Source organism: Squalius cephalus, assembly GCF_949319135.1.
Source record: "Squalius cephalus genome assembly, chromosome: 15".
Taxonomy (NCBI): domain Eukaryota; kingdom Metazoa; phylum Chordata; class Actinopteri; order Cypriniformes; family Leuciscidae; genus Squalius; species Squalius cephalus.
This window is the reverse complement of record NC_137136.1, coordinates 19,342,685-19,365,328: the sequence shown is the minus strand read 5'-3', so window position 1 is coordinate 19,365,328 and position 22,644 is coordinate 19,342,685. Positions and strand designations below refer to the sequence as shown.

Below are 22,644 nucleotides of genomic sequence, written 5' to 3'. Positions count from 1 at the left end.
TGAAGCATATGGAGCAGATTTGTCTATTAAACAGTACTTTTGCTGTTTATTCTCTTGATGTTCTTATAAAGTTGGTAATTGCTAATTCCCTTCAGTTATATCCTATTTGATTTGTCTGCCAAAAAAAGATACAAATTTGATAGAAGTTCAGGTTTGAATATGATTGGTCACAGTGTCATAAAATATTGTGTAGGCCTACTGATTAAAGTCCATAAATAAGCAGTTCAAAATGTCAAATCAATAAAATTTCCATGCAAGATAAAGATAATTTAGATCTAGCCTAATTTTTTTTTTTTTTTTTCTTTTTTTTCTAATGAAATCAATTATTTGCCATTTTCTTCTTTCTTTATGGGGTCATTAAATGTGAATAATTAGAAACGGAAAAGTGCACACCACAGAGTGAGTCACAAGCAAAAGCCACAGAATGTTTTGTGTTGCAAATGCAGCAACTAGGAAATATGCCTGCGCATTACATTTCTGCTTTTTTCAGCAGCTGTTTTAAAAGGTCTTTATCTACAAATGGTCAGGGCATTAGACTGCTGTTTTAACTTCCCTTTATGTCTTTGAACAGTTTGAAGTTCTTTTATAAGATGGACTGGTGTTTACACCATCACTTTAGAAATTAAAGCTTATGATGGACTTACATAATGTATTTATTCCTTTACTGCTGTCTTGCACCACTGTGTTTACAGGTAAGTCAATACTGCATTTACTGATTTGTTTTTTGTTTTATAGAATTTTATAGAAATAGAATTATGTGATTTGCTGAAAATGTTTTTGTTGTTGTTGTTCATTACATTTTGCTAAACTAGATGGTGAAAATCCTTTGTGGAATGATCTTTGTGCTAAATCTTGTTCGCACTAACATGTCATACAGAACTTATATAAACTTCTATTAACGGAATTTGTCAAGATCTCTTAACATAGTTTTATATTTAAAGGTATAGCGGAGGATCTTTCCGAATTTTAGATAAGACCCGCCCTCTCCACTTTTTGAAAAGTTTGATTGATTCACCAGAATGATTGACAATTAGGAGGACCAATAGTATAGGCATTCCACCTGGAAGTAAAAAAATCCTCCGCTATACCTTTAAGAATCAAGAAACATGGCTGATTTGGTTTTGGGAGTTTTATTCCTTTTTTTACATTTCACGATAACTCACTAAGAATGTTATATTAATGCTTAATAAAATAAAATAAATTGTTGATGATTAAAACATATTAGACATATGTACAGTAAATAAGGACAACTGATTCTGCTAAACTCTTTCTTTTTTAATAAGCACTCCCTGTCATGTTGTCTCCAGACATTTCCTGTGTAGACAGACTTAGCTGATAAATCAAACTAGCTTAAAATTAGCAAATCAATCTCTCTCTCTCTCTCTCTCTCTCTCTCTCTCTCTCTCTCTCTCTCCACCAGTACTGCATGGACAGAAAGTTTTCACCCATCTTGAGGTTACTGGGAACCAGGGTCATGATGTCACACTGTTGTGCCAATACATCCATGTAAACACAAAGGACAAAATATCTCAAGTACAGTGGACATGGTACAATCAGTCCAATACATATGAAATCATTATCTTTAATATGAACCATGGCCTTTTTCTGCATGACACATTTCTGAACGGCCGAGTCAGCTTCAGTACAAACTTAACTCTGATCCATGACGCCTCCATCATCATCAGAGACGTGAGGATGAGTGATCAGGGAGTTTACAGCTGTGACTACACAACCTTCCCTAGCGGCAGTTATAAAGGACAAACCACTCTTACAGTCATAGAAGGTATGCAACGGTTCATTGAAATTACCAATGAAATTACCAACTTCTGTCAAAACTCTGTTGTCTCTACACCCACCTCTACAAATAAACCATTCTGGGGACTGAGATACTGTAATCTGGTGGGGGTCAAATTTCAGTTCCCCACATTATTCTCAAATTTGATTGGCTGAGCTGCTCTGGGACATTTCCCTGTTTGGATCACTCCGGTTGTCTGTGTTTGAGTATTCCAGACAGAGAGGTGGTGATTTGAGTTTGCCTCTGCTGTAATAGTTCCTGATGCCAGGGTATTGTCCGCATTGCTATCTTGTTGTTAGGGTGTAGCCAATCACAGCCTCTGAGATATAGACAGAGCTCGGGTTCATGCAGTCAAATCTATGGAATTTGATCATCTATTTCATTGCAAAAATAAGTCTGGTTTCTGTGACAAGTAATTGTGCACCTCCCTTAAAAAAATGGCACAATTATAGGTATCATCTTGCTATTAAAAAATGGTGTGGCATGACTCGGCATAAGTTTAATACATTAAGTGAGTGCTTTAGAACAAACCCCTAACCATAAGTATAAGCAGTGATGCGTCTGCTTATACCACTCAATAAAATGAATGAAATCACAAAATGAGAAAGAAAAATAGAAAGTGTGCATTACAATAATGAATGCTGTTTCAAAACCCACTGATTTGCTAAATTGCTGGTTTATTACGATTTATGATCTCCCTCCTGATTGTCTGTCCACAGGCAGTCCTCCTGTTCTGTCCATCGCTGAGGCTGTAGGGATTGCGACTGCTGTTGTGTTCATCACTGTGATTACAGCTGCTGTGGGGTATTTGTTCCTGATCAACAGACGGTATGTGACTAAAACATTTAGCATTTAGCCATTTCTTAATTTGTAATGTCATGGATCTACATTGAATTATGACAGATTCATGCCAACAGAAAACAGAGCTTTTAATACACACATTTTTGAAATAAACAAATCTGTTTTCAAAAGCTGCCCAATTTTTCATTAAATTATTCAATATTTATTCAATTTTTGATCCGTGCATTTGTATGCATACTACAGGTAAAACCAAGAAACTGTGCCAGCATTAGACATTTTATAATATGCAAAACGCAATGTACTCCATTATCTTGTTTATCTTTGCAGAACCTGGAACTATAAAAGGACATACTGATATTAAATATGGAAGTGAATGAGTTTAGATGTTAAAAGACCTTTAACATTTCTCTTTTTATATATTGCTACACATGGCAGAAGAGCCGGCACGACTTCCGCAAATTGTAAGTATAAACTTCAAGCATGGGTTGATTAAAATCTCTCTTTTTAAAGGAATTGCTCAGTGTTAAACTGCACATATCGCTGATTCTTTCATGATTAATTGCTTGTGATGTTTCTTATTTGTAAGATGCTGGAAAAGTGTCTTCTAAATGATTAAATGTAAATAGGAACCAATTTTAAAATTAATTATTTAACCATACTATGGGTGCAGTTTATATACAACTTGCAAAGTTGAGAGCATGGCTTAAAAAACCGGTGAGTACAGATTTTAAACTAAAAGTACAGATTTCAAAATAATGGGGACAGATTTTCAGATAAAAACAATGAAAAAATGTCCCGTGGCCCAAGGGGGCCCATATAGGGGGTGCTATACTTTCCCAATTGCTTTTGCACTTCAAGTCACACCTGTAGACTTCTCACTCCATTCCTCTTTGAAATTTATTCCTATTTGACCAGTGTTTTACCTCTTTACTAGATACAACTCAGAGCCCTGATGACCTACAACAGGTGAGAAAACCTGCTGTTAAGAATGACTGTGGGAGAAAAAAATGATCTAGTGAGAGACGTAATCAATCCTGAATCTCAAGTCATATGGTATTTCACAAGTGCCAAATAGGCCACAGGCTTCTGTAAATGACTAAACTTCTCTTCACCCATGTATTAGGATGTCACTTGTGCTGATGCCACGATACTGAAAACAGGCAAAGTCAACAGAAGCGCCTCACCATCAGGGGACATTGAATACGCTGCGGTTTGCTTCAGTAGTCGCTTAACATCACTGCGAGCCTCAGCCAATCAGACGGCTTTAGGTGTCCACACAGAAGAGCAGGAAACTGTGTATGCACAGGTGAAAAAAAAGAGTACAAACGTCACATCCACTGCAGGTTTCTATTGAAGAATTAGGTGTTTGAACAGTAGAAACAATAAAGGGCTGCTCACACAAATGACGATAACTGTAAGTTAATGATCATTCTAATTCTAACAATAAGTAAGTCTACACAACCACACCATGAGCTATAACGATAACCACAGAGGAACAATATCACTGGAATCACTTTAAGAAAAAACAATTTTCAGCTGATAAATGATAAAAAAAACATTGACAGCCGATTAGAATCCAGCTACCTTGAGCATTTAAAGCGGCAGACGGCATAACTGCAGCATACAACTGAAATAAACAGAACTTTATCGTTCATTGGTGTGGCACAAATATAGTTATTATTCTTAGTGTAAACAAGCCTTAATTGTTATTCTGCCAAAACGGCCCAAAAATTTACGCTGACAGTGTTTTGGTAAAAAGAGTGCCTGTTATCTTTTTAGGTAGACTTGATTTGGTGTGGTCTATGAAAAAGTCAAAAATCTTCTTAAAACGAAGGAAATGTGCTGATTACAAGACATATGTATTTTTATCCCTTTGTTGGCTTTGATTTCGATTTAGAAGAACAAAATTGTCTGGAGAAAGCAGAAAAACAAAATCCAGTCTGTACACAGCATTAGGGTTGAGAGTAATTTTGAAAAATGCATGTTGTAAAGACAAATTCATATTTTTTTTTATTCCAAATGAGTTTCATTGTCAATCTATAGTTTTAACATAACATGTGGAAGCCCCTCAACTCCTAAAACTGCCCCCCTTGACCTTAATGCATTCACTTAAAATATCCTCTGATCTTATTATTTATGTAAATAAGTATAATTTTATAATGCAATTCACATTTGTATAGAAATGTTTATTTTAAAATAAAAAATAAAAAAGAGTTTCTGTGACCTTTTTGACCATATGTGATTCTGCTATTTCCTTCCTTCTTTCATCAGTCATTTTTCAGTGCATGTGATGTGTGCGGGAAAATGTACAAATGTAAGTTGAACCACAACAACAGATGTCTGACTTTCTGTTTCTAAAAACGCTGATCTGTGGTAAATGCAGCGTGTGCAAATATGTGTTGAGGTATGTGGTGTGATCTCCAGCACTGTTTACGGACTCACAAGTTCTTGCAGACAGATCAAAGTCCATGTTTTAATGAACAAACAGCTGCTCATTTCCAGTAACATACATATTCAGTCAGAGTGGATCTCCTCGGTATCAATAAAGTATCTCTATTTTTAATTTCCAATTCAGACAACACAACCCCAGAATTAAATTACACAGACAGTGAATTTAAAAATAAGTATAGTACAGAAAAGTATGAATATCTGTTTAGAATATCTTTAATTAACAACTTTTTTTTTTAATTAACAAGCGTCATTGTCCTCCATCAACGTGTGTGCTCTCATTCTGTCGCGGTCTGGCTCTGATCTGTACGGTGTCATTGAGAGAATGACATGAGCGTCTCTGTGCTACTTCCTGTGTGTGACCTCTATGGTAACATAGAGAGTATTCAGTCAGGGAAGGGAAGGAGAGTCTGTGCCACAGTCTGCCTCTGAATTCAAGCAGACGTCTGTGTGCCGCCTGAAGATCAGAGTCACAGGGGAAGTTTAATATCTTCTAAATCCTCAGACTGAGGTGGACAATCTTAACTCATTTTCAAGGTTACTTCAGACATGGTCACTGTTATAGTACATCGTTCAATAGTACAAAAGAATACTTGATATGGCACATGGCTATCCAAAAGAAAAGGATAATTCTGTCGTACCAAGGAAAAGATGGAAAGCGCATATGTCTATGATTTTGAACAAGGGGGCAAATATTGCAGAAATGTGTCATACTTTTGTCTCCCCTTTTGACAGTCTCATTTTTTTCCTCATTTCTGCTCTCCCATTAGGTCTGTGTTGTTGCTAGACTGAGGTGGCGGTAAAGTGCAGCCTTTTGCCGGTGGGGAGTGTCCTATCCGGCATGGGCTCAGCCCGCCTCCCCCTTCACTGTCTGTATTGGAGGATGAGTGAGGAGGGGGCGGAGCCAGGCGAGGCAGAGGGGCTGATGAGGGAGGGATTCGTGTACAAGAGGTTGTGCGGAGACTCTGGATACGCCGGCACTCCTGGCAAATGCGCACATGAGTGCAGCCTCGCGGCAGAGGCACTGTCACTGCGGGCGGTCCCAGGGCCACTGAGGGGGTGCTGTTGGCACCTAACGGGTCCTCTAGGAGTCGCTGGGGCCCGGGGCCCATGTCTGAGGGGCCTCCTCCTGGCCCTGAGCTTCCCGTCAGGGGTCCCGTACCGCTGTAGAGCTTTCCATTGCTAAGGCGCATCTCTCTGACAAGGCGCAGGGGCCGCGGGGCCCCTAAAGTGATGCGGGTGGGGTGCCGAAGGGCCAGAGAGCTGGATAGGGGGCGGCGGCGTCGCAGACGAGAACTTTTCTTGCAGGAAACAGCGTTACGGAATTCTGTCAACATCTCCTGACATACGGACACCTGAATATTGGAAATATATATATGTTAAAGGCTTGAACAAAAGAAGATTAATATATATCACAGAAGTATAAATCACAGACACATACCGGTATGTACATATATATACTCTACTGGTCAAAAGTTTGGAATAATAAAGATTTAATGTTTTTGAAATAGCACTCTTATACTCAGCATGGGGGAATTTATTTGATCAAAAATACAGTAAAATTGTGAAATATTATTACAATTTAAAAGAGCTGTTTTCTATTTTAATATATTTTCAAATGTAATTTATTCCAGTGATGGCAAGGCTGAATTTTCAGCATCATTACTTCATAATTTGTCTTCAGTATTACATGATCATTCATTGTCATAAGAAACAAGAAACAATTCTTATTAGTTATTAGCAATGTTGAAAACAGTTGTGCCTGTTAATGTTTTTTTGTGGAAACCATGATACACTACTATTTAAAAAATGGTGGTAAGATATTTTATTAAATAATTTTTATTCAGCAATGATGCATTAAAGTCCAACTGAAATCAAAATTGACCCTATTTACTTTGTTAGCGCATATTACTAGTCTTGTGGTGAAAAATGAATCCGTGCAAGTTAATACACAGAAAAAAAATAGTTTGCCGTCGTAATCTTTAATCAAAGTCTGAAAAGTTACTTCCGGTCTGGAATGGCGTTCCTTCTCTGATGATGTAGGTTTGATGGCTTGGGTTGGGAAACGCTTAACCACTCCCCTCAAACCGTTAGTCTGTAATGAGCGAGAGATGGAGAGGAGGAGCGCTAGAGTAAAACCCTGCCCTCTGTTCAATATTCCTTTTCACTGGGAAATACGTCACAACACTGAAGAAAAGTTGTTTGCAACTTCCGGTTCACGCAGACTTTAAATTGATTAAAAGTGACAGTGCTGTTCTTTTGAACTTTCTATTCACAAAGAATCCTGAGGAAATGTATCATTGATTTCACAAAAATATTAAGCAGCAAATACTGATATTAAGAAATGTTTATGAAAATCCAGCATGGTCATCACATGAAAAAAATATTAAAATATATTAAAATAGAAAACTATTTAAAATTGTAATAATATTACTGTTGATAGTGCATTTTGATTAAAAAACAAGCCTTGTTAAGCATAAGAGACAACTTTCAAAAACATAAAAAAATTCTTAATTATTTCAACATTTTTGTCTGGCAGTGCATATACATGAATATCACAGAACTATACAGTATATTACACAAGTAGACATGCACACCGTGACAACCACTGACTTCGACTTCACTACAACACACACTAACGCGAGGAGTCGGCGGGTTGCTTTGGTAACCTACTGTAGTGTGACTGTGATATTGGCGGTCGCAGGAGAGAGGCCGTACCTCGTCTGTTTCAGCTGATCGGCGTGTGGACCACACAAACTCCATCACAGCCACAAACACAGCAATAATCAGGCCACAGATTAACACCACAAATATACCGCCAATGTTCTCCATCCCAAGACCTGCAACAGTGAAGTAAACACTTTTAAACAATCTGCATCTATGACAATCTTTCATCACAGACATAGAAATATTAAATATACAAGTCGGCACGAAATGGAAATTCACCCTATTTTCGAGATGCATTTTATTGATCTTATTGTGAACGATTCATCTATGCATTTAATTTTTTTTTATTTAGTTTTTAATCTCATAATTTTATATTAAAATGTCACTTGATATTTTGAAAATGACAGACCTCTCTCTGGTGACGTATGCCAGACTTCTCCAAACATGTAGTCTGTTTAAACCCCGCCTCTTTCACACAGTCGACATTAAGCTCACATTCAGATCTGCCTCAATCTAATCAGCAAGCAATCAAGTGCCTGTCCTACATTTTTTCTTTTTCAAGAACCCGTTTTACTTGGATGTAGTCAAAATATGGAAGAAAAGAACTGTCTATACTTCCATTTCATCGCGACTTTAAACACAAAAAAAACTGCTTGCATTTGACAGCTACAGTGGGTGTGTGAAACCCCTGTGTTTTGGAACATGGTAGCTGGTTTCTAACTGGTTATGAGCTGGTTCGAGCTCACATTGGACCAAAAACAATCTAGCCCCCCGCTGGTTTTTGGAACTACCAGCTGTTTTTTTGCAACACTGTAGCTTTTTGACCAATTAACATGTTCTGAACACAGCTACCAGTTCCAACTGGATATTTCAGTAGGGATGAGACTGGGAGAAATTATTGCGTTGAGGTGCAGAAGAGGTTCATGCCTTTGGCACGGTGGTCTTCCTCTTTGGGACACTGCCCTCCCTCCCACCATCTTCTCTTCAGGATCTCCAACCTGTTATTCTCCTGCAACTGCAGCACTGCCAGACTGATCTCATCTCTGAAAGGAGAACCTGGGAGACGGAATAATGCAGATGTCTAGTATGAGGAAGTGCCAATAAGTTATTCACATCATGACACATCTAAAAACAAGTATGTCTGATGACAGTCAAATGATTTTACATGATTAATGTTCGCTTAATTTATTAGTGACCTAGAAATAGTGCAGAATCTTAAATATTTCTTCATCATTGCTTATATAATTACTGGTAGTTTGCTGTGAGCAGTCTGCAGAGCACTTTCGGAAAGCATCTGAAATCAACATCTAAGATAAGTGAACACTCTTTTACTCCACTTCTCTGTGCATATTGCGTGGTTTGCTTATTAAATAAGCAATGATAACAGTATAATCTAAGTGTTATATTTAACAGTCTTGTGGCGTAATTTACTAAGCATTCAAGCTGCAGCGTTTACGCTATTGTTCATGGGGGGTAATTTCATGTATGTTACATGTGCAGCAGCACAGCAGAATGTCTTACATGCTCACAGCAATGTCTGTGAATGTATTGGCAGCCTCTGTATTAGCTCTGCAGCAGCAGCGTAGCAGATCTATTCCGCCAAGACCAAATACAATAACATTGGCATATCCATTACCATGCCTATCTTTCAGAGAGTTGTCATGACAGAAATATGTAGACGTATATGGATTTGTATTTGTATTTGTATATGTGCACTGGAAGCTTCAGTACCAAGAAAAATTCCTTGTGGGTGCAAGCACACTTGGCAATAAAGCTCTTTCTGATTCTGATTCTGATTCTGATTCTGATTCACAGTTGCAATCGAAATTATTCAACCACCGTTGCAAATCAGATTTATTGGCAAAATTTACAGACTTTCAGCTATTTGCAATTCAACTTTTAATGACTTCTGCAGTCTCAAAATTATTCAACCCATGAAATAGAATCCCTGACAACAGCACAAATCTGCAAAACGGGTGTTATCTCAAGCACACCTGATGCAGCTAATCAAGGGCTTCATTAGTTGCACCAGGTGTGCTTCAGCTAGAACACATGAAATATCTGAACTGGCTAGGTTTGTTGAGTGTCACGTTTGACTGCTTGTTAGAAATATCAAAAGAATGGTCCAAAAAGTTAAGAGAAGATATCATCGCCCTTCACAAACAAGGAACAGCATACAAAAAGATAGCAAAGCAAACTAAATGTTCCTAGAGACACTGTTGGAAGCACTGTTCGCAAGTTCAAAGTTAAAGGAACAGTGGTTACACTACCTGGATGGGGCAGATAAAGGCTGCTATCAATGGCTGCAACCAGATTTCTGAGATGGCAGGTTCAGAAAAACCCTTGAGTGACTGCAAAAGACTTGCAGCAAGACTTTTGTGGCAACAGGCACTGAGGTTTCAGCTTGCACAGTCAGGCACGTACTAAACGCATCCGGTTTCCATGCCAGAACTCCAAGACATACATCACTACTGACCCAAAAGCACAAGAAAAGCAGCTGGTGTCTGGTTATACATCTCGTTTGCAGCAGGTCATAACAGCAAAAGAGTGTTCTACTAAGAACTAAAAATGCTTGACATGAAGGGGTTGAATCATTTTGAGACTGCAGAAGTCATTAAAGTTGCATTTTCAGTTGAATTTGGGGAAACCACTTGAAACATTTGTTGTGTTCAGCTATTTTAATTACTTTTGTTTGATTTGTTTATTGCAAACAGCTGAAAGTCTGTACATTTTGCCAATAAACCTGATTTGCGATGGGGGTTGAATAATTTTGATTACAACTGTATGCAAAGTGAAAGTGAGCAGGTTTATATTTTGTCAAAGATGTATTACTCGACAATGTTGGTAACATCATTTTATGTTATTATGGTGTTATGGTTTCAAAACCACATGATTCACATTGCTGCTACATTGCCTGTGAGGCTTCCATTGTAAAAGTATACTTTTATCTTTTAATTTTACTAACTGAGGGATCCTCTCTCTTACCTAGAGGCATGCCGATGCCATAACCCTTGGTGTCCAGCAGGCCTCCGATCTGGGTGAGGTTGCAGTTGAGGCTGCGGTGGTACTCGTTCATGGTGCTCTCAAGGAGGAAGGCATATTTCGAGTTCAAGACTCGTGCAATGCCCTCCTCTGTGCTCTTCACAAAGACACTGGGCTGCTTAGAATACATGTAGTTCCACATCCGCTGATACGTTTGATAACGGGAGTTCTGAGAGAGGGGAGGAGAGGATGTTTTAACAGTTTATACATCATAAATAAACATTTAAACTCTATTTGACATGCACAATAACAAACAGAAAGAAAACAGTGAGACACACACACACACACAGATGGTAAAAACACTTGAGCAAACAAAAACCTGATAAGAAAATACACAGTCATTAAGCCAAGGGTATTCTACACGAAAAACCAACAAGAAAATTAACAAGAGACACAAAGCCCATCCATACACAGATGCAAATATATGCCTGCTGGCCCTTTCCATGAATATGGTACAAAATTGAGCCTAAAAATATTTAACATGTTTTCCCTTTTCAACAGATGTTCAGTGAAAGGAGATGCATAAATAATTAGAGGCACAAATCTCAAGTTTCTTTACTTACACCTATTAGATAAACTTGTATCCCACACAAAACCTTTTGGAGAAAACTGGAGATTTAGACTTAATTTAGGCTAATTTTACAACCTTATGGACTAGTACATTTTTACATATTGTTTTTACATTTTATAAATATTGTCAATTTGATTTTTTAATTACATCAATAAAGATTGTCGACATAAAATTAAAATCCGACCTATCTATTTTCTAAATGCTTGTTATTGATCTTGTTGCATAGATTCATCAATACATTTCAGGAGAGTTTCCTCCGAGGAGGCAAGGGAGGCGGTGCCTCCTTAAAAAATTGGAAAATAATAAAACAAAAAAATAATTTTGGAATAAACAGCTGCTTCAATGTATATGTAATGAGTGATTATAATTAAGGTATTAATCACCTTCCAGAAATGAAATATGGAAAGATGTTTTGTTTTGTTTTGTTAAGAAATGTCTTCAAGATGTGTCAATACATTCATGTGTTTTTCTAGGGTACTCTGACAGCAATGGTCACAGGGGTCATTGAAGTCTATAGTTTAAGGGACCATTTCTTTGTTAAAGCTTTACTATACTGCGTTATACTAAAGTGCCCTCTCCTTGAGAGAAAGAACGCATTATCTTGATGTTTTGAGACGACTCTACTGTTTATAGTTAGAGCCTGGCCAAATCCAACCTTGGAAAAGCTGTGTCGGTGTGTGTGTTAGTCTTTTTGGTTACAGGTTAAGGAACAACTGGCATTAATGGAGATTGACTGAGCTGTTGTTCGGGACAGGCTGGCGCCCAGCAACCCAAATTTGAGAACTGGAAAGTCACGACGTGCCTAACTTCAGGGTCCGAGTATCAGCTGCCTAATCGATGGAGATATGCTTCAGTCTATCTGTATATGTGTGGAAAATTACTATGTTTATCTATTTCTTAGCCAATGAGAATCATTCAACCTGAAGCAAGGACGTGGGTTTGGTGGTAGGTAATTAAGAATGAAAGTGGCAAAGTCACGTGAGAGGAGGCAATGCCTCTATCGCACTATGGATATGATTGGTTCGAGCGATAAATCCCGCCTCTTGTTTTCGTGCACGTTCACAAATAAGTCTAAATTAACAAAATTATGGTGTTAATGGGAGGACTAATTAAAAAGTAAGCAACAACTCAACAACAACTTGTAATGGCCTGAAAACATGATGACTGTGGGGTTTTTTTTCAGTGAGCAATCAGCTTGGGGAAATTAAAGGTACATTTTTGTGTCTGTGACCAGTGTTTATCGAGCTTGATGACTGAGGAAAATAAGTTGATGAAAAAGAACAAATAAAATATATTGTTTAAATTGCTACTGCCTTTAGTTATTATTTTGGAATAAATGTAAAAATGCGTAAAAACACTACGTTAATGAAATGTATACTTGTGTATGATTCACATATGAATGAACATTCACATGTGCAAGCTTGCATGTGTTCATATTTCTGTCCCTATAGATGTGTATACACTTAAATATTAGTATCAAATGATTTGTACCATAAAAAAGGTCATGGTGCTTCCTCCATGAATGGTGCCGTATTGTATATTGGTTTGATCAGCCAGGTCATCGGGCGATTCAATTGGCACTTCCATTCTCTGCACTGTCAGAAAAGCAGCCAGATTCGCTGTGTATGAGGAGATTATTATAAGAGTGAATGCCCACCTGAAAGAGAGAGAGAGAGGACATAAATGATGGAAGCAGAGTGCAAAAAGCCCATAGCTGTGCTGTGTAATGTGTCCATTGACTCTGTTAAAATGAACATCAACACATATGGAGCCCCAGCACACGCTCAAACTCACCAGACCCCACTAACACAGCGTGTGGATAGGGCTCGGGGCATGATCTCTGACCCCTGCTGCATGAAGCCCCCGACAGGAAACCACAGGCTGTTTCCGAGTGTGTACTGATTTTCCAGCAGGTCTTTGCGCTCACGCAGACACGGGTGAGGGTTATACCATTCGTACGGACTCAACCTGACACAAATACACACACACATAGGGAGAGCGAAATCTAGCATGGAGCAATACATATTTATTTCTTCACTATACTATAAATGGTATGATATTTTTAATGGAAAACAAGACAAATACACTGATTAAGACCATGATCGTTAGCAGATTTTGAGTGCGTTGGTGTGCGTTTGTGTGTGTACCTAGCAGAAAGAAAAAGCACACAGCTGACAGCAAGGTAAGCCAGCAGCATGAAGAGCCAAACAGCCGGTGAGAAGGGATCCAGGAAGGAGAAATAACCTGGCTTCCTACCCTGAGAGACAGTGGAAGAGAAAAAAAGAGGTAAATGAATGCAACTGAAGGAAGGAAATAATGAATATTCAATCTATTAATTACATTTAAGTGTTAATTTATTAAGTAAATGCAGTGTTACATATCAAATACATGCACAAACTGTTGTGTGAGGTGAAGGAGTAAGGCATAAGTTAAATATGCTGTTACAGCGGTGAATCGCTCAATATAAAGTGTTAATCAGATCAATCTGTTATATGTGAGAAGGTGTCTTTGATATTGATGCACTCTGTCTTTAAGACAAAAACAGAAATGTGCTTGGTTGTTAATGTCTATTATTGTGAAGTTTATGGTGTCAGTTAGACATGAATGGATCAAAGGAAATATTAAAGTTAATCGAGGTGATGCGCATGCGCATTTGTTGTTATGTGTTACCATGTGCCTGCATGAGCAACGTCATCTCATGTGCTGTTCATGTTTTGTAATTTCAGTTTCAGTGTGAGACAGTAAAGAACCTTGATTCCAACACGTTCTGGAGTTAGTGTTATTCCTCGAGTGTGTTACATGTTATGTATCATCTTATGATTCTCATCCTCTCAGTTCATTCAAATGGTTTAATCTTGCATGTTTTACTCCGGACGCAAGATGGCGCTATTGATCAAAACGGCACAACAGAGTCACCAGAAATGTAATACTCTTCCATCAAAAGCAGAACTTGCGGTTTAGTGTTTACCAAGTAAACTAAAGACATATAGCCAATATTTCACTAACCAGTTTTCCGTTTGAGTGAGTGTGGGTCAGGTTTTGCTTATAACACAATTGGTCTCTCTAAGGGTATTAAAACCTGAAATCAGTCAACAATTATGAGTTAAATTCCTAATGAAAATTAATTTCAATTCATTATTCAAATTAATCTAAATTCATCACAATATTTGATTAGAACAGAAATTAAGATGTTTTTAAATACACTGTTGCAACTGTTTTTCCCCACATATTGAACACACGCCTATCACATTCTGACAGTCCACAGCAATAAATCTTGTTATCAAGTTTGTCATCTGAGGTAAACTTAGAGGTCATTCACAAAGAATATGTTTGTGTATTTTTTAGTTGTTAGACTACGTAAACTGATGCTACTGTGTTGATTCTCCCTCCCTCTCTCTCTCTCTCTCTCTCTCCCTCTCTCTCTCTCTCTCTGTGTGTGTGTGTTTGTGACTTACTATATGGACCCTGTAGAGAATACTGATGCCCAGGGTCATAAAGGGTTTAGAGAAGTCAATGATCTTCTCCCTCTCTGATGTAATGGTAAAAGCAGCTACAGCCATATCAGCTTTCTGCTCCAAAGAATGAAGGAGAGAGAGAAGGAGAGAGCAATAAAACATTGTAGAAGCACAACATAAATTCTAAGAAAAGTCATCTAGACACTGTAAGGAAAATCACATAGAATTTAATTGAATGCAACCGTGTGAAAATACTTGTTATTTCAGTAGAAAACAAGTTGATGAGAACGACTACACACCCTGTTGATCAGCTCTCCCACCATGCCCGTCCACGAGCCGTTGGGTTCAGGTGCCCCATACAGGCCATCGTCCACCAGTTTGATGCGGAAGTTGAACTTGAGGATACCAGCCAGCTCTCTTAACATGTCCACACAAAAACCCTCATACTGCTCGTTCCCCTCAAACTCTTGGTAATTCACCTTTCTCATCATGTATGGGTTCTCCTGCACACACAAACACATACATTTCTGTATTTAGTACAAGTTCATGGCCCCATCACTTTCATCTTACTGTATTGGATGAAAATATTACACTCAAAACTGTACATGTGTTTTTATTATTATTTTATCACAATATCACAATTAAGAAAACAGCAGTGAATTTTAAATAATTTCACTACTTTAGATGGAGCAGATGTTGCTTTACCATGTCTTCAGGTGACGCACACTAAGAAATATTCCAGTTCCTCATTTTTGTCCCTTCTCTAATCAATATTGACGTAAATTGTCTTTTCATTGTGTAAATAAAGAATTAAGAGTTTAAGTTTTAGGACAAGAATTACTGATGTAGGTAAACTTCCTGTGAACATAAGTGGGCTATTTGGGCCTGCTGTGGTGCAGTTGGTTCTCACCAGTATGGTGGTGATGATGAGGCTCTTGTTAGCCAGAGTCTCAGAGACTTTGATGTCCAGACTGGTGGAGTTCATCAGCAGAGTGTTATTAGAGAACCAGATCCCAATCTAACACAGAGATGATTCAGAAATGAAGCAATCAAAACAACGATGGTAGCACTATTCAAATATGTGTGTGTGTCCTACTTAACCATAATTTGGGGACAAATCTGTACCCAGAAGTGAACTAAATCTGAGAAAACCTCCTTTTGGGGATGTCCTTATTTGTTCTGTTTATTTTTTTTTTACAAATTGTGAAAGTGCATACATTTTTCTGTTAGGATTAAGGCCAAAGTATACTTCGGACGTCCGCGTACCATCTCCGTGACGTAATTTTCGTCATCAGGAGGGTCCGCGGACGTCCACACACCCAAGCCCAATTTTTGTGACCACACGGACGTTGCATGTACAACACAGCGCATGTGCGAGTGACTTGAGTGATTCGCACGTGCAGAACGCGTCTTTCCACGCTCACGGCCAAAGGAGAATACTTTGAAAGGCTTGCACGTTCAACTGTGCAGAAGACGGAGTGGAACACGAAAAATTAAGTAGACCTGGGCCTTTAGGGTTACTGTATATAAAAACAGTAGAAGTCTGTGGAATGTCCTCAATTATATACCTAAGTAAATGTGTATGTATGTGCCTTTAACCTCTTTGTGGCCTCCCCTGTGCTTCTCCAGGATATGGAGGGTGTAATTGGTCCTCTGGCCTTTACTGTTGAACTCAACTCGACCTGTCAAGCCATCATACTCCACCTGATCAAAACATTAAAGAGAGAGAGAGAGAAAGAGAATGGGAAACAGCTATGTTACTTTTGATAACACAATGGGTGCTCTCTAAGCAGAAAACATTCCTGAAGGACTTTCAAGTGGAATTGAATTTACCCATACACGCACACACACACACACACACACACACACACACACAGACTGACCATACGCAGGTAGTTCATGAGGCTGGTTCCGTGTTGCCAGATCTGAGGGGAGGTGCAGCTAAGAGGTTTGATGCCAATCTCCTGACTCCGGTTGAGTTCCTGCACTGCACTCACCACCACATGGACCGCATCAAACAGCAGGGCCGACGACAGCTGAACACACACACACACAGAGTTTAGGGTGAGCATTCTGTGTGTTATACATTGATAGTTTTTTGTGTTTGTGCGTGTCTTACCGCTGGTCCGGGGTATGGGTTAATGTCACAGCCTTCTCTCCAGGACAGATTTAGGCTCCTGATAAACTCCAGGTAAAACGGGTGGGTGGTGTTAAACATTGAGAAGCCCACGATGTTTGACTGATCATCCACTATATCATCCAACCACAGCAGCGGAAAGTCCTGCACACACACAATTAGGTTTATTTTTTATAGATGTACTGTATATATATATATATATATATATATGAAGAGTTCAGATGCAAAAGCCTCTAAGTGCCATCTGAAATTTTCTTCTAGAATGATCATTTTTATCAAGCTTGTATATTTAAATTCAGTAATTTCATTTAAGTGATAGAGCGTTTGTGCTCATTGGCTGTTGGCTGTAGTCTTTGCAATGTGTTCAAGCGCAAGTTTTTGACCCAGACGCAGCTGACATGAGGCGACACCACAGTCGGCTTTCATCTATGCTAGTTCTTTGATGTCAGTTTAGTGTGGCCTTTAGATTTGAGTGATACGTTAGACTACTGACTAGAGGTTTTAGTAGCGTATGTATGGTTCTGTGAAGTGTTCGATTAGACTAGTAACTAGAGTTTTCAGTAGAGTGCATGAGGTGAACATGACATGATTTACTGAGTTGATGGATTTCACAGAAAAACACAGTGTTGATGAGAGCACAGACTCATGTTTTTAGTTTCAGACTATGATTTATCCAGTCAGAGAAAATCAGACATATTTTGAGCCAATTTAAAAAAACATTTTCATTTGTCATTTGTCTCCAAGCACATGCATCTGTGTGTGTTCAGAACGACTTAAAAGTCTGGTAGTTTGTGATCCTCAGTCATTAAATGTATAATGTCCTGTTTTTTTTTCTGTAAACATTAATAAAATCAGCAAGTGTATGATCCCTAGTGTTTTAAAATGTGTTCTGATTTGTGTAATGGATTCCAGCCTTAAGCTGAATATAACACGATAGGTTGGACTACTACTACAGTATATGTTTTAGTAGTGTAGATTAGGTGTGTGTTGTGTTTGTAGGTTATACAGTAGAAATGTATGTAATGCAGTTCGAGCTGTGAGGGGGCTGGCTTGAGAAGTGTGAGCGGGTTTGCGTAATAAAGATGAATTGTTAATACAAAAGATGGGGCTCCAGGCATGAATATATCTACAGGAAAATAGGCCAAGAACTCCTCCTCTATCTTACCATAGTCGTGAGGATGTACTTGTAAAACGCTGATGTCATTCCCAACTCTGATGCCTAAAAAGACAGGCAAGAGGAAAGAGACAATTAAAAAATTTAATTATGTAAAAAGCAGAACATTTATTGTGCTAATTAAGGAATACAGTCCTTGAGCAGAAATATGATATTTATAGTGTCTATCTATACATTAAAATGCAGGTATATTGAACAAAGCTGAATTGCAAGGTGAGCGATTGAGGTGGGCGAAGACAAGAGAATGAATGAATGTGAAATGAGCCAAAGCAACATCATTTAGATAATGTAACTGTACGCTTACCTTTTTCAGTATAAGGTAAGAAATAGATGCGTTAGCATCAATAATTATTGTGGCTATTTTGTCATCACGAATCTCCTTCAGTAAAGGCGTGGGGTCAAGGTTGTCATCCAGCATCCTGATTGACAGCGTCTCTCGAGAGATCAGAAAACGCCTTATCAGCTCCTCCAGTCTCAACAGACCTGCGGGGAAGAAAGCGAGCTGTTGGCCTGGAAGCATATAGACGCTCAAACACCCCACTGGAATTAAGGGCCAAATCCGGCTCCATGTAGTGTACCTGATATGGTTTGTGTCTGAGGTTGTTTGTTAACAGCACGCATCTGTCCGTTTGCAATGCTGCTGTGAAGTCGGTGGCAACACAAAGCCCAGTGAAAATGTAAATAACTAGCTGCGCTCTCAAGGGAGCCTGCATGCAGAGAAAGAGCCAGTAAAGCCAGTGCCAAACTTTAATTAGCTTGAGGAAGGAGAGAAATCAATGCTCTCCACACTCTCATTCTCTCGCTCTCAATACCCTTCTTCTGTCTTTCCTTCACTGATTTCTCTCGTTCATTCTGATTTTCGTCCTTTCTGTTCACTTCATTCCACTAAATTTGTCTCTTTCTCGATATTTCACTGACTTATTCCCACAGCTGCATTATAACGTGAACTCGGATCTTCTGTTTTCCACTAGAGACCAGTGCTGTGACACTCTGAAACAAACATTATCAGACCCAGACCAGCCTTGTGTTTAATGACTCACGTGTGACAGTGACTAGAGCTAGCGAGACCTAAACCTAGCGAGCTGGCGAGAATTGTAGGACATCATAAGCATTTTCCCAATGCAAAACCTGTTCTAAACGGTAGCCATTTAATTATGAGATGCCTAAATTCTATGGAACTGAGCACAGTGAAGAAATACATCCAAAATAGAGTTTTCATTATTGTGTTTTAGTGAATAAATAAATTGAAAATATGCGAATAAAAAATTTATGCGCTCAGTTGAGTTGGATACATTTTGTATCCGCTAAGAAAATATGCGCATAAACTACGATGGAAACACATTTCCGAATAAATTCCTCGGTGCGCATCAAAAAAGACATGTGACTTTGCGATGGGACGGCGCATAACTGCACTAACCAGCGGTCCGGTCTTGTTGCACAGAGTCTGAAATGCTGTTTTGATCATTCTGAAATTCCTGAGCAACACTGTAAAAAGTGAACAGTTGGATCAACTTAAAAAAATTACTTCAATTGGTAACACCTAAAGAATTTAAGTTTTCTCAACTTAAATTATCACGTTTTACGTGATAAGTTGATCCAATTGTTCACTTTTTACAGTGAAAGTCTGTCGTCAAAGTGGTTCCGTATAGTTACCTGCACTGTCTTACACGACTGCATTCCCAAACAGCAGCATCCGCTTCAGAAAGCAAGATAACTTTATTGTGTTTTGTCTGTACGCTCTGAGGCGCAAGTCATTTTTATATACAAAATTATTATATACAGTGGCTTCTCCTACTGCAGCAACTTCCATTTTTCTTAGTGATATTTAGCACCAGTTTAACAGGAAGTTTATCAGGAAGTTTTATTCTCTTCAGCTCACTGGATGGAAACGGTGCATTATTCACAAATGTTTTATGCCATATTCCAATTTTGAGCGCAAGTTAAATTCGCAACTTTGGATGGAAACATAGCTAATGGCAAAATTTCTGTGAAATTTCACAGGCAAAAAGAACCACTGTCAAGTGTAGTGATGCATGAAGCATTGTTCGGGTCACAGAAGTCATTTTTAAACCAAGTGAGGATGAAAGATTGGGTTACACTTTATTTTGTTAGTCCACTTTAGACATCCTACTAACTATAAGTAACTTTGCAACTACTTGTCAACTAACTCTCATTAGAGTATTAGTAGACTGTCTGCTCAATATCTGCTAACACTTAATTTGATGCTCCCCAACAGACATTCTACTGACTACAAGTAACTTTGCCACTATATATCAGCTAACTCTCATTAGAGTATTAGTATACTATTTGGTTAGGGTTAGAATAAGTTGATATGTAGTTGCAAAAGTTACTTATAATCAGTAGAATGTCTGTTGGGGGACAATCAAAATAAAGTGTTAGCAGACCTGTTCCATCACACTTAGAGGCCTTTCAGTCTTTGTTTTTGCATTACACTTCACTACTTTTCAATTGTTTTTCGATGTGAACATGTGAACTGACATGTTTGACTGTTGTGCTTGTGCCTTGTGTCTTTTGAAGCATCTCTCGCATGACACGGAGTGAAAGGTAGTTAAACTTTAAAAAAACGCCTCTCTTTACCTTGCATTTTTCATTCCACTGCCCTGTCTCAGGGTTTTTTTAATGCAAAAGCATGTTACTTATGTAGAACGTAGACAGTAAGGCAGATGGCTAAGCTTTGGATGACAAAAATCATGGTCAAATTCTGCTTTGATAAAGACTTAGAATGTGTTTACGCAGTTGTTTAGTCGTTCCTTTCATGCTTTTTTAGTCTGACAAGAGGTCACCAGAGAAAAACAGTGTGTGGCATCAGACGACAGTTTCCTAAATTTAAGGCAATGAGGTTGACTACAAAATCCCTGTGCACAATACACATGAAAACATTTGTCAAAACAAGCTTGCGAAATGGCTTTCTATCTGTTTAACGAGAATCTGTTGCACAGCAGCGAGCCTCTCTCCATCTCTTGCCACCATTTTAAATGAGCTTGATGAGTGGCAAGTTGCACCTACTCTGCTGCCATAGCAACCATAGTGCAGCCAACTGGGTCAGAGCTGAGCATTATGTAGCGATGCCCTCTCTGAACACATGAACGTCTAAATGCACAAACACACATGCACACACTCTGCGTATGTGGCGCTGTCTCACACATTAACACACGCAGCAGGGTGGGGATTTATTCTCAGATAACGTTAACGTTATGTTGTCCAGTGACATGCTGCGTAATTGCCCAGCAGTATGTGTTATTGGCACAGCTACCTATTACAGCAAAGTAATTGTTAGTGCTTGCAGTAAGGAAGCACTGCAGTGTCATTATCAGAGTCTGTTCTTGAGAACTTTTGTAATTTTATCTCGCACAGCCTGGAATACAAATTGTAACTTGAGTGTTTGCAGAGAGAAGATGATTGATTGGGCAGATGGAAATCAATTTAAATGTTCAGGTTTTTTAAAGCCAGTGGAAATTTTTGTTTTCGGATGAATGGGAAAAAAACGCACCTTTCTCTGAAGACTTCTAAATCTTAATTATAAGTATCATATGCGTTAAAGTGTGTTTTGCTCTCCATTTGGAATCATTTTACATATTCAAGCTCGAAGGAAACCAGACCAGCTGATGAGCAGAGCAGAGGTTTTGAACTTACATTCGGCCTTAGCGCAGACCAGACTAGCCGATGGGTAGCTGAAGGAGCGTAGGATGGCTCCGATGGCAAGGCTCAGATCCTCGTTGCTAGGATACAGAGTCACAGACGCAAAGCGCAGGTAAGGAAGCCGCGGAGTCTCTTCCGGACCGATTTTGATATGTGGAATCTGAGAGAGAGCAGTTTAAAGAACAAAAGGAAAAAGATTATGATTAGTGAATTAACATGAAATAAATAAATGTGGAATATTTAAATGAAGCTCACCTCCTTTTCCCCACAGATGTGACTGACGATGGAGCCCGAGGCAGGACTGGAGGCGGGGCCAATCACAGAGACCACACCCTTTGGCAGAATCTGGCACACTACGACAAAAATGTAGAGCATTTAAAGGGCCCCTGAAATCAAAATGTACGTTTTTTAGCTTTTAGTATGAATATGTCAACCTTTAGGTTATGAATAAGCTGGAGTGTTCCAAAACAATGACAAAATTCTTATTTAGGAGATATAAGCATTCAAAACGTACAGTCTCTCACTTCCGCTAAAATGGATCACAGATTTTTATGACATCACCGCAGACTTCAGCTTCTCATCACATCTTCTGTCCAATCAAATGCTCTCTAGAATATAAAGCGTCCTGCCCCCTATGCTATAAATACCACCTGGCCAAAGCGACCATTGACACGTCACTTTGAGCAATATGGGTTGGAGATGTGTGTTCGGTTGCTCAAACGCTCGAGTTTTATTCCGTTTTCCAACTGTTCATTGGTTAAAAATTAAATGGCTATAATTTATTCACACCTCTACCATTGAATCCAACGTATCATCAGCACTCGGATTCGCTTCCATGGTGTTGTCAAGCACGACTTGCAGTCTGTGAGGTCCACTAAACATTATTGGCTAATT

General features: G+C 38.8%; 2 protein-coding genes across 4 annotated transcripts in view; one reads left to right on the top strand and one right to left on the bottom strand.

Annotated features, from left to right (window-relative positions):
- Positions 1-466: 466 nt before the first annotated feature.
- On the top strand, positions 467-4,830 carry LOC307172418 (myelin protein P0-like). 2 transcript variants are annotated; one of them, XM_079894792.1, is made up of 6 exons: positions 467-692; positions 1,421-1,783; positions 2,515-2,623; positions 3,032-3,057; positions 3,531-3,562; positions 3,720-4,830. In XM_079894792.1, exons 1-6 carry the CDS (start codon positions 632-634, stop codon positions 3,948-3,950), a joined length of 822 nt encoding a protein of 273 aa, XP_079750918.1. In that variant the 5' UTR covers positions 467-631; the 3' UTR covers positions 3,951-4,830. The 2 variants fall into 2 exon arrangements, with proteins under 2 accessions (XP_079750918.1, XP_079750917.1); XM_079894791.1 differs by having other exon boundaries at positions 500-692; positions 3,035-3,057; positions 3,720-4,783.
- Positions 4,831-4,864: 34 nt separating this feature from the next.
- The window catches only part of grik5 (glutamate receptor, ionotropic, kainate 5), a 77,766-nt gene continuing 59,986 nt past the window's right edge, over positions 4,865-22,644 (bottom strand). Inside the window, exons 6-22 of one of the 2 annotated variants that reach the window (XM_079894770.1) lie at positions 22,006-22,103; positions 21,745-21,910; positions 18,395-18,573; positions 18,082-18,135; positions 16,899-17,060; positions 16,663-16,815; positions 16,379-16,483; positions 15,690-15,797; positions 15,079-15,282; positions 14,780-14,893; positions 13,472-13,581; positions 13,119-13,292; positions 12,816-12,981; positions 10,697-10,922; positions 8,639-8,767; positions 7,718-7,884; positions 4,865-6,399 (exon numbers count right to left, since the gene is read on the bottom strand). In XM_079894770.1, coding sequence (XP_079750896.1) covers positions 5,794-6,399; positions 7,718-7,884; positions 8,639-8,767; positions 10,697-10,922; positions 12,816-12,981; positions 13,119-13,292; positions 13,472-13,581; positions 14,780-14,893; positions 15,079-15,282; positions 15,690-15,797; positions 16,379-16,483; positions 16,663-16,815; positions 16,899-17,060; positions 18,082-18,135; positions 18,395-18,573; positions 21,745-21,910; positions 22,006-22,103 — 2,921 coding nt within the window. In that variant the 3' untranslated portion in view covers positions 4,865-5,793. The remainder of the gene's footprint in view (positions 6,400-7,717; positions 7,885-8,638; positions 8,768-10,696; positions 10,923-12,815; positions 12,982-13,118; positions 13,293-13,471; positions 13,582-14,779; positions 14,894-15,078; positions 15,283-15,689; positions 15,798-16,378; positions 16,484-16,662; positions 16,816-16,898; positions 17,061-18,081; positions 18,136-18,394; positions 18,574-21,744; positions 21,911-22,005; positions 22,104-22,644) is intronic. The other variant, XM_079894771.1, reaches the window with a different exon arrangement.